The following is a 10,251-nucleotide window of genomic DNA, read 5'->3' on the forward strand; positions in this document are numbered from 1 at the left end:
CAGCTGCTCCAGGCTACAGCCCTTCTGAGCCTTGGCCCACCATCTCCCCCTCCCCTTCTTTCCCCAGGCGTGCAGCCCTGCTCTGGAGTACACAGCCATGACACACACACACACGTGAATACACACATACGCACATACGTGCTCACACTCACACCCTGTGCCCAGCATTAACTGTGAGGCAGCCCGGTTTCCATGTGGCTTTGGCCAACGGCACATTCTCCTAGCCCAACATAGAATCATGTCACCCCTGCTGGCACTCCTGGTGGAGACTGGGTCTGGGGCATGTGCTGAGCAGACCTGCGGGGGCATGGGCCTGGGGAGCATGCCCCCCACCCGCAGCTGTGCACACACACAACAGACTCTGGTTTCCCCATTTGGAGAAGGAAGTGAGTTCCTCCGAGGCCAGACGGAGCGGGCTGCGGCCACGCCCCCTTGGATGTTCATTCATTCTTTAGCAGCCATTGATTCAGCCAGGCTGTGCTGAACACACATGGCTTGCCAGATCCCCACGGGGAGGCCAGCCGTGACCCCCACCCCGAATGCTGTGGTCCCACAACCCAACAAGGGCATGCGCCAGAGGTGGGATATGGCCTAAGGGGCTTGGGAGACCTCCGCTGGCCTCACAGCCAGGGGTGGGAAGCTTGTGGGGACCGGCAGGCTAGGCAGAGCAGGGTAGAGGCAGGCAGTGCTGTCCCAGGACGGAGGGGAGAAGCAGAGGCAGACAAGGGAGCGTGCCCCCCACCTGCAGATCTGCGCATCACGCCGAGAACTCTGAGTACCCAGGCAGGGTGGCTCAGCCACGGGGTCTCCCATTGCTGGCAGCACAAACCAAGAAAGAGATTTCTGGAAAGGGAAATCCACAAAGGACCCATCAAGCGACCCAGAGAATCACCCTGGACAGCTCAAGCTGCAGGGCCAGGGGGTGAGACCTGGAGGAAGCCCCTGGCTCCTGGCTCCGGCCTGGCCCAGCCCTGGCGGATGAGCAGACAGAGGCCCCTCTCTCTCTCCCCTCCTCCTCCTCATTGCAGCTCTGCTTTTCACACAAATACAAAGTAACTCTTTCTCCCCGGAGTCCCTAGTCTCCTATTAAGTTTAGGTAAGAGAGAGACAATGTAACGAGAGGGCCGGGTGCGACCCAGGGCACTGCAGGCAGGGCCTTAGCTGCAGGGTCCTTCTGGCAGTCACGGCTGGCTAACCCCTGGGTTCCCTGTCCCCTGCCTCCCCGCCCAGCAGGAAGGGATCTGCAAGTCCCCAGAGAAAACAGATGTAGGTCCCTTGAGTCAGCTCCTGCGGCTGCTGAGGAAAAAAAAGAAAAAAGGCAGGGACAGGAGCTGCCCACGTGGCCTCAGCTGTCGGCATCCATGTGTCGCTGCCCGACATGTGCAGGGCCAGAGCCGCCGGAGCCCCTGCCGGGAGCGAGTGAACAAGTGCCTTCCTCCCGGGGACCCTCCGCCCCCGGCCACCAGCACCCATGGGGGCACTCGTGGCCAAACTGCTGCTGCCCACCCTCAGCAGCCTGGCCTTGCTGCCCACCGCCAGCGTGGCGGCCAAGAGGCGCTTCCACATGGAGGCCATGGTCTACCTTTTCACCATGTTCTTCGTGGCGGTGAGTCTGGGGGCTTGCGGGGGCGTGAGGAGGTGGAGGAAGCGCCAGAGGGAGGGGGCCTGGGACCGGACAGGGCCCGGGAGAGGACAGGCCCACCCCAGACTCAAGTGCCGCTACCTGGGCCTTCCCGGGATGCCCACGTTCTGGCTCCTGGCTCCAGCTTCCCAGCAGCACCACAGCCAGGCAGACCCAGGCAGACCCCAGCAGGAGCCCTTCCGTCTGTGGAGCCTTCCTGAGCCAGAGCCTGCTCCCCCGGGGCCTCCCGCCCAGCAGGCACCCGGGCTCCGGGGGCTCATCCCCTTAGCGGCTGAGTACCTGGTCCCTTGTAGGCCTTTCTTTCCTTCTGGGGCCCCCAGCTTGTGTGTCTGCCTGTCCGCCTGCCTGTCCGCCCGCCTGTCTACCCCTCTGCCTGCCCATCCACACCACCCGTCCTTCTGTCTGCCCATCTGCCCTTCTCCTGCCCGTCCACCCATCTGCCTGCCCGCCTGTCTGCCTCTGCTCTTCCAGCCTCGCACCTCCACGTTGAGTTTTCTCTCCATCTCTCCTCTCCCGTCTGGCTCTCCTCGGCTGTCAGGCACCAAGCCCCACCGAGTGCCCTCTCCGACGCTCAGCCCCTCTCCTGCCCCGTCTGGCTGCCTACCCAGCCTGTGTGCCTGACCGCTGGGCACCTGCCCCTCCCCCCAGCCTGTCCTGTTGGAGCCACCCTTATGCACCCCTTCTCTCATCAATGCCAGTTCTAGGAAGCCCCACCCCCTAGTGCAGGCCAGCTCTCCTACAGAATGGCAAGGACACGTGTGGTCACAGACGGAGCCCGTGGGCACATACAGGTGCTTGCAGAAACGGCACATGCTTTGTACCTGCATCTCGAGGTGGTCAGGTCTGGCTTGGCCTGCAGCAGGAACGGGGCACGCCCAAGGGCTGGGGGCACGGCCTCAGCCCCTCCCGCGGTGCTGGGGCCCTTGGGTGGGGGCTGGGCCACGAGCGCTCACATTGCCTGCTCCTGGCTGGCCACTGGCCTGGGCCATCTCGGGCAGATCAGCTGGGAGCCCGGAGCAGAATGGGACCTCCCGGCTGGGGATACCGGCTGGGATTTTGTTCGCAGGGGCCTGGCTCCCCTTCCCTCCCTGCTTGGGCTGAGCTGGCCCCACAGCTGCCCGTGAGGCCAGTCTTGGAGACGTGCTCTGCCAGCCCCAGAGCGGCATGGGCAGCTGCCTCGTGTCACAGATGTCCTCAGGACTCCAAGCCACAGCCAGCGCCCGGTGTGTGGTTTCTGCCCCGCCCCCCACCAATCGCCATAGCTGGACTGCTGGGAACTCCAGGATGCAGGGTTCTAGTCCCCGCGCCTGGAGGAGGCGCCCCATGGTCAGCCACCGGCCTGAATGTCCACAGCCACAGCAGCAGCTCTCACCGCCCGCAGCCACGCCCACACAGCCACGCCCACACGGCCACATTCCACACACACTCCATACGCCCCACCGCACCCACCTGGCTATATCTTACCAGCGAGGCACGTGCCAGGGTGGCCCTGCCCTCCTCCCTGGGCAGGTGCCCGGTTACCCTCCCATGCTGCAGGCAGAGCTGCATCCCTTAGGGGCACCCTGCTCCCTGTCACGGGGGGAGGGCGGTGCAGGCGGTAGACATTGAGAGGTGTGGCTGAGCAGCACCCAGCCCAGCCCGCAGAGGTCTGGAACCAGATCAGAGTTGACAGCCGCCACTGCCTGCTCAGGACACAGCTCCTCTCACGTCCCTCACTGTTCCTGCCCTGCCCCCAGGGGGCTGCTCCCTCCTGCCCCGCTGGGCTGACCAGGAGTCCACCACGCTGGCCCCTGCCCGGCTCACACTAGTGGGACTTGTCGAGGTGATACGACCACGTCATTAAATCTGACTGTGAGGACGACAAGGGGGGACGCCCGAGCACGGTCGGGTCCCACACAGAGATCTTGCTGAGGCCGGGCCGGGCCAAATCCAGCAGGCTGAGCTCCATCTGGGTCTCCTGTGTGGGTGCAGGCACCCTGCCTCCCAGGCACAGGGCAGGGAGCTGGCCTGGAAGCGGAAGTGGCTGTGCTGTTGATGGCCACTTAGATGACAGCAGCACACCACTGATGTAGAATCCCGCATACGGCAATCCCCTGGGCAAGACCCTCCCAACCCCGCACAGCCACAAGAGCAGGCTGTCCCTGCCGCAAGGTTCTAGCCAAGTGCCCAGGCGACACTCAAACTCCCCCTGGAGCCGCCGGTGGAAGGGGCAGTTTTCAGAGGCACCTCTGCTGAGTGGCACAGGGCCCTGCCGCCCAGGAGAAGCCGTGAGCTCCTCACACGCGTGTCCCCCTTGAATCCCGTGAGACTGCCGGGGGAGGGCTGGTGGGGACCCTGTTTCTCAGGCCTGTGCTGACCCTGCCGGCCCCCGCAGCTGTACCACGCCTGCAGCGGGCCGGGCCTGTCAGTGCTGTGCTTCATGCGCCACGACCTGCTGGAGTACTTCAGTGTCTACGGGACGGCGCTCAGCATGTGGGTGTCACTTATGGGTGAGTGCCACCCCCAGCCCCCTCGTCCTGCTCCAGGGTGCCAGAGTCGCCCGGAGGAAGCACCCTGCTGGAACAGGGACCTGTGCGGGGGGGGGGGGCTAGCGTGCACCTGCCCCACCTAGAGCTGCTGGGGAGCTCTGGCTGCTCCCAGCTCAGCTACCTCCTCTCCACGAGGCCCCCACAGTGGGAGCACCCATGAAGCACTCAGCTCTAGGCCCTGGGGGCTTCATCCCAGTGATCCCTTGGGGCAGACTCCCCCCCACACACACACACACTCCCATGTGCTCCTGTGACTCCAAACTCCCGGGTCGGGCTGATCCCCAGGGCCCTGAGGGTCCCTCACCCTGGAGCTTTCTCTTCCTGTCCGTCCCCCGCCTTCCAGCGCTGGCCGACTTCGACGAGCCGCAGAGGTCCACGCTGGTGATGCTCGGCGTGCTGACCATCGCCGTCCGCGTCTACCATGACCGCTGGGGTTACGGAGTGTACTCAGGCCCCATCGGCTCGGCCGTCCTCATCATTGCTGCCAAATGGGTGCGTGCCCCACCCCGTCCCCGGGACCTGGGGCTCCTGCCAAAACCCAAGCACAGGGCTCTCAGGGCCAGCTGGCCGTGCCCACCACCCAGGTTCCTGACTCTGAGCCTGCTGTGGGTCCACAGACACCCTGCACCTCACCCCCAGGCCCTGGGGAAGCCACTGCCACCTGCCCACAAAGGCCTAGTCAGCCGTGCCGACATGGGTGTTGTTAGCAAGTGGGATTCCAGCCGCACTGAGGACCAAGGCCTGGGCGGGCTCAGAGGACTTCCTGGCAGGCGTGCTAACAAGGAGTGGTATGGCATACGCTGGGCTCAGCCTGCATCGGTTTTCAACACCAAAGTGCCTTCCTGGCTGTGAGGCCACCCAAACTAGCCCAGGGCACGACAGGGCAGGTCATAGAGGCCCAGGGCAGCAGTGGCCAAGGGGCTGCCTCCCCCCACCCCATCCCCGCTCCTGACTGGCAGCCAGGCACCGAGATAACCCCCTCTCCGTCCCATTCTCTCTGGATCCCAACTCCAAGCTCAGGGCGAGGCCAGCAGAGGGCAGCTCGCAGGGCAGCAGGGGCCAGTGGTGGGGAGGAGTCCTGGCTGTGGCAAGCTGGGGAAGCCTCTGCAGCCCAGGACTGTGGTACCCACTTTGCCCTTGGGGTGCCGGAGAAGTCGAGGCCCGAGGAGATCCCAGCTTCCCTGGAGATCAGGGCGCAGGAGGCAGCCACGAGAAGCTGCGCCAGGGACGTGGCAGGCTCTGATTTGCTGAATTAGCCTCAGCCCGCCCCTGCTACGTGGCTCACAGGGGATACTTCCCGGCAGGACCTGAATTCCCCAGAACAGCATGCCCTTGTCCCTGTCCCCACACGGGGCCCAGGCGGCCACACAGATGGAGCTTCAAGGGCAGTTATTTGCCGGCCCTGGCGTGGCTTTTCTCCATGGCTCGTTCCTGATGCGAGGGTTCAGGAACAGCAGACAGAGGAGAGAGCCATGCCAGGCCCACGGTGAGCTCGAGCTGGGGCCCTGCCCCTCACCAGAGGCACCCAGCTCACCCAGAGCCACCTGTGCCTTGGCAGGAGGGGGAGAGTAACGGCACAGAAGGGGTACCAGGCACCATTTCCTGATCTGTTGAAAGCAAAGCTGCCCTGGCCTGGTGTGAAACTGGCTGTGGGCCTCCTGTTCCCCAGCCAGGGCCATATGCAGCTGAAGGGGTGCTGTGTGCAGCTGGAGGGTGCCATGTACAGCTGGGGGATACCGTGTGCAGCTGAAGGGCTGCCGTGTGCAGCTGAAGCGGTACCGTGTGCAGCCAGGGGTGCCATGTGCAGCTGAAGCGGTGCCGTATGCAGCTGGGGGGTGCCTGTGCAGCCAGGGGTGCCGTGTGCAGCTCGGGGGTGCCTGTGCAGCCAGGGGTGCCGTGTGCAGCTGAAGCAGTGTCGTGTGCAGCTGGAGGGTGCCGTGTGCAGCCAAGGGTGCCATGTGCAGCTGAAGCGGTGCCGTGTGCAGCTGGTGGAGAGTAGGAGTCACACACTGCCCAGGTCCCCAGCAGAGCCTGTACCAGCCAAGGCTGGGGGTCGGGCACCCTCTTGCCAGGCTCTGCCACCTTCCCGGGCTTAATGACGCCCTGAGTTCTGAGCACTCATTGGAGGAGTCAGCTGGGGGTGGTGACCGCTACACCAGCTCCTGTACTTGGGATGGCAGCCAGGGCGGTCCCGCGGGCCCCACTGAGGCCACGTGGCATGGGGACCTCAGGAGCTGTCAGTAACCATGGGCAACCCCTGGCTGAGGAGCACGGGTGCAGGGTGGGCTGGCCCGTGCCAAAGAGACAGGAGGGGAGCCAGGGTCCTGGGTGGGAGGCAGGTGACCCAGGCTGGGCCCACCGACGGCTGGGGGTGAGGAGGACTGTCCCCAACACACTGTTGCCCTGTCGACCTGCAGCTGCAGAAGATGAGGAAGAAGAAGGGCCTGTACCCTGACAAGAGCGTCTACACGCAGCAGCTGGGCCCCGGCCTCTGCTTCGGCGCACTGGCCCTCATGTTGCGCTTCTTCTTTGAGGTACCGAGCCCGGGTGGCATGGGGTTGGGGGTGCAGCCGGGTGGGCCTGGGGCCCCCAGAAGGATGGGGACCATCTCCCGAGAGCTGGGATCTGAAAAGCCATGCCCAGCCCTGCAGGAGGGGGAGAGAAAAAAAGAGGGAGGCAGCTTACCAGCTGCCTGCTGACGGGCGGCCTCTGCCTCACAGGACTGGGACCACACGTACGTCCACAGCTTCTACCACTGCGCCCTGGCCATGGCCTTCGTCCTGCTGTTGCCCAAGGTCAACAGGAAGGCGGGGGACGCGGGGGCCCCGGCCAAGCTGGACTGCCCCACCCTTTGCTGCGCCTGCATCTGATGCCGCTGCCCCCGACCCCAGCTGCCCACCTGCCTCCCCTTTCACCGGGAACTTGGCCCCACCCTTGACAGAAGATCTTCCTCGTCCCCAGCCCGGCCACCAGCACAGGGCATGGCCAGCATCCACCTCCCCTGCCCGCTGTACCCTCCGCCAGCCCGAGCCCAGCGCCTGTCCCCCGCGTCCATTTGCCTTTGGAAACACATGATGACTGTGCCTCAGGCTCTGGCTGCACCCAGCTGGGAAGGCCCGGCCCTCAGCCCTGTGCCCGTCAGGAGGCAGGGCATGCACTGTGCCATTTCAGAACAAGTGCCTTCCTCCCTGCCCCTTGTGTTTGTCCTGGAGCGCTGTTTGGGTGGGTGGGAAGGCGCTGCTGGGAACCGGTCCCCACAGCCTGTCTGCTGCCTGGGGCAGCCACTGCTCGCCCTAAGGTCACCTCTGTCCTCTGCCACATCCCCTGGCTGCCTGTCCACCTGATGGGCATCAGGCCACACATGCCTGTGCACACACGGACACACAAGCCACACGCCATGCACGCACCACGAAGTTGTGTGCACAGCACAGCTGCAGATACTGAACACCGTGAAAGAAGTTGGACAGCCTGAACTCGCTGTCCCTCTTGGAGCCTCAGTCTGGGGTGGGGGGCAAAGCAGGTGCCTGGGGGCAGGGGGCGGGCTCTCCCCTCCCCCTCTGCCTTTCCCCCAGCCAGCAGAGGCCACACTGACAGGCACTTGGCTGCAGAGCCCTGATTTATGGAGGCCGGCTGGGAGCTCCGCCAAATGTGTAAGTCACGGGCAATTACGAGGCACACTCCAGTCCCCGGTGCGGCGCTGGTAGACCTGTGCCAGCCTCTCCCCTTGCAGCAAACAGCTGGCCACCACAGCTACCCCTCACGCATCAGAATGAGGATCCTGGGGGCCAGGGAGGAGGGGACGACGCCACTGCCGCTGTCCAGGGGTTCCCAGGGGCCTCCAGACTGACAAGAAGGGACAGTGTGATGTTCAGACTCCTGGTGGTGCTCAGGCCCCTACTTGTGGACCTGGAGCCGGAAAGGGCCTCCGAGGTCACCCCAACCAGCCCTGATGAGAGCTGCCGAGATGCCCTCCAGTAAGCGGGCACGGTTGCCACGGGCACCCCGGCAGGTCTGGGCTCGGCAGTCCCGGGACATGGCTGCCTGTGACAGACTTCTTCAACGTACCTTCATTTTGACAAAGTCTCATTTAAGCAGCTGTGTATTCTGGGCTAGGGTGAATGAAGGGGTCCCAGTGATGCTGGGAGTGGGGGGAAGATACACCTCATGTGAAATATACGATTGGCTGGCTAGGCCACTGAAACCCAAGGTGGATGTGTGTGGGACCCGGAGGGTGGCCAGGGGTCCGATGCCCACAGGGCTGGTGGCTGCTGTGTGGGTCGGAGCTGCTTCTGTGGGCACACATCTGGGGGAAGGCTTTAGACCAGAGACACGGCAGTGGGGCCTGGTGCCCAGGACCTGGCTTCAGCCCTGTTCCCAGTTCACAGGTGGACCGGCAGGTGATGGACTTGCCCCTGCAGCTTGTCAGAGAGGTGTCGGTGGGCACAGACCCAGCCATAGTCCCCATGAGCCTGCCCACGCCCACCCATCCCAAGGCCAGCCACCGCTAAGCCTCCAGCCCTTGACCCTGCCTACGTGTGCCCGGCGCTAGTCAGAGCTCACCGCAGGCAGGCAGGGAGGGAGGGTGCTGCACTGCGCAGCGGGCAGACACCGAGAGAGGGATTATAAACAGTGCTGTAACCTAGACAAAACAGTCTATTGTAGCGGCCTGGCCCGCCCCGCGTGAGACTGGCATGGTGTGGGGAGCTGCCCGTCTCCACCCCCCCCCCCCAAGGGCGTCCTCAGCCCAGTAGGGCTGTTTGCGTCTGAGGGCTGCGGCCTTTGTCGCGTCTGCTACTGAAATTTCCTGTCCAGGAAGACCAGCTGAAACGCGACACTTTTATTGCCCCTTGTAAACCGGCTTTATGGTCCCCATCCACTTCACCACCAGGGGCTGGGAGCTGCAGCTAGGGGCGGGCCAGGAATTCCGCTCTGCAGGGGCGGGATCCCAGCAGGGCTCAGCTGGGGAATTCAGGAGGAGCCGCGGAGGCCCAGGGGTGCTGGCGCGTCACGGGCTGGCTCGGCGCAGCCAGCAGGAAGCCTGAGCCACAGGGGACCGGCCGGCTGGCGGGTGGGGTGACCTGGACCATCACCCCTCACTCTGCCCCCAGCTGCCTCACTTTGAGTGGGGACAGCAGTGCCCTCCACCCGTGCCCCCCAACGCCAAGGGCAGGCAGAGCCTTGGCAGCTGGCCGGACACAGCCAGGGCAGCAAGGAGGCGTGGGCGGGGCCAGGCCAGGCCACAGACCGGGTCCCAGCTCAGCCACTGTCTCACTTCACGTCTGTGTCCAGTCTGGGTTGGCGTGTTTGGGTGAAGAATGAGTGCAACAGGAGCCCCGGTCCACCCAGGAGATCCTCCCCCTGGGAAGGCACCACACTCCCGGAGATCGCCAAACACACTGCCGGGAAGGCCTGAGACCCTCACCGGCACAGCGGCGTGGGCGGACCTGGGCCAGCCTGCAGACACCTGGCTCGGGTTCTGGTTCTGCACCCCGTGAGAGGGGGAGAGGCCTCCCACAGGAGCCACGTGGCTGAGAGCTGTAGCTTGGGCAGCACAGGAGCAGGCAGTGACTGGGTCTGCAGGTCAGAGCTCAGGCTGAGCTGGAGAGAAGCGAGCAGCTGCCATGCACGAGACCCCTGGCCAGCAAAGCCAGGGGAAAGGGTGGGTGGGCTTGCTGGGCCCTCACCACCTATTCCTTGGTGTGAAGAACCTAGGTGTTTCCTGCTTTTGTGATCCTGCCTTAATGGCTTGGCTGGGGGCTGTGTGAACTCCAGGCCTGATCGTCTACGTGACACCAACACCGACACCGGCAGGACACCTGGCAGGTCACGTAGGCAAAGCACACCTCAGGAAGGAGGCCCCTGGTGTTTGATAAGATCCACCGCCCTATAGCTCATCAATTGTATCTTTTGAAAGTTGCTTGCTGTAAACCCACCCATAGAAGCCTGCTAAATCATGACTGTATAATTAATAGCCTGAAATGTATAAGAACTGGGGGGGCTTGGGCTCGCTGGCTCTCTCTCTGGCTCAGCTTCTTTTTCCCTCTCTGCGGATCCTGCAACAGCCTCGCTGCGGCTGCCCCT

The 10,251-nt window shown here is 64.3% G+C and overlaps 1 protein-coding gene across 1 annotated transcript; it reads left to right on the plus strand.

Moving 5' to 3' along the window:
- Nucleotides 1–1,468: 1,468 nt before the first annotated feature.
- MYMK (myomaker, myoblast fusion factor) lies at nt 1,469–7,046 on the plus strand. Its single transcript, XM_040963395.1, has 5 exons — nt 1,469–1,606; nt 4,017–4,131; nt 4,514–4,662; nt 6,588–6,704; nt 6,891–7,046. The coding sequence occupies exons 1-5, from the start codon at nt 1,472–1,474 to the stop codon at nt 7,038–7,040; spliced, it is 666 nt and encodes a 221-aa protein (XP_040819329.1). The 5' UTR covers nt 1,469–1,471; the 3' UTR covers nt 7,041–7,046.
- The last annotated feature ends 3,205 nt before the right edge of the window (nt 7,047–10,251 follow it).

This window comes from Ochotona curzoniae, unplaced genomic scaffold, assembly GCF_017591425.1.
Source record: "Ochotona curzoniae isolate NIBS_2020 unplaced genomic scaffold, NIBS_Ocur_1.0 scaffold_3208, whole genome shotgun sequence".
Taxonomy (NCBI): Eukaryota; Metazoa; Chordata; class Mammalia; order Lagomorpha; family Ochotonidae; genus Ochotona; species Ochotona curzoniae.

Bases quoted from the DNA above. Each gene is read 5' to 3' on its own strand.
- MYMK (XM_040963395.1), top strand. From the start codon at position 1,472: ATGGGGGCACTCGTGGCCAAACTGCTGCTGCCCACCCTCAGCAGCCTG. The intron at 1,607-4,016 runs GTGAGTCTGGGG...CGGCCCCCGCAG, and splicing joins TCACCATGTTCTTCGTGGCG to CTGTACCACGCCTGCAGCGG. The intron at 4,663-6,587 runs GTGCGTGCCCCA...GTCGACCTGCAG, and splicing joins TCATCATTGCTGCCAAATGG to CTGCAGAAGATGAGGAAGAA.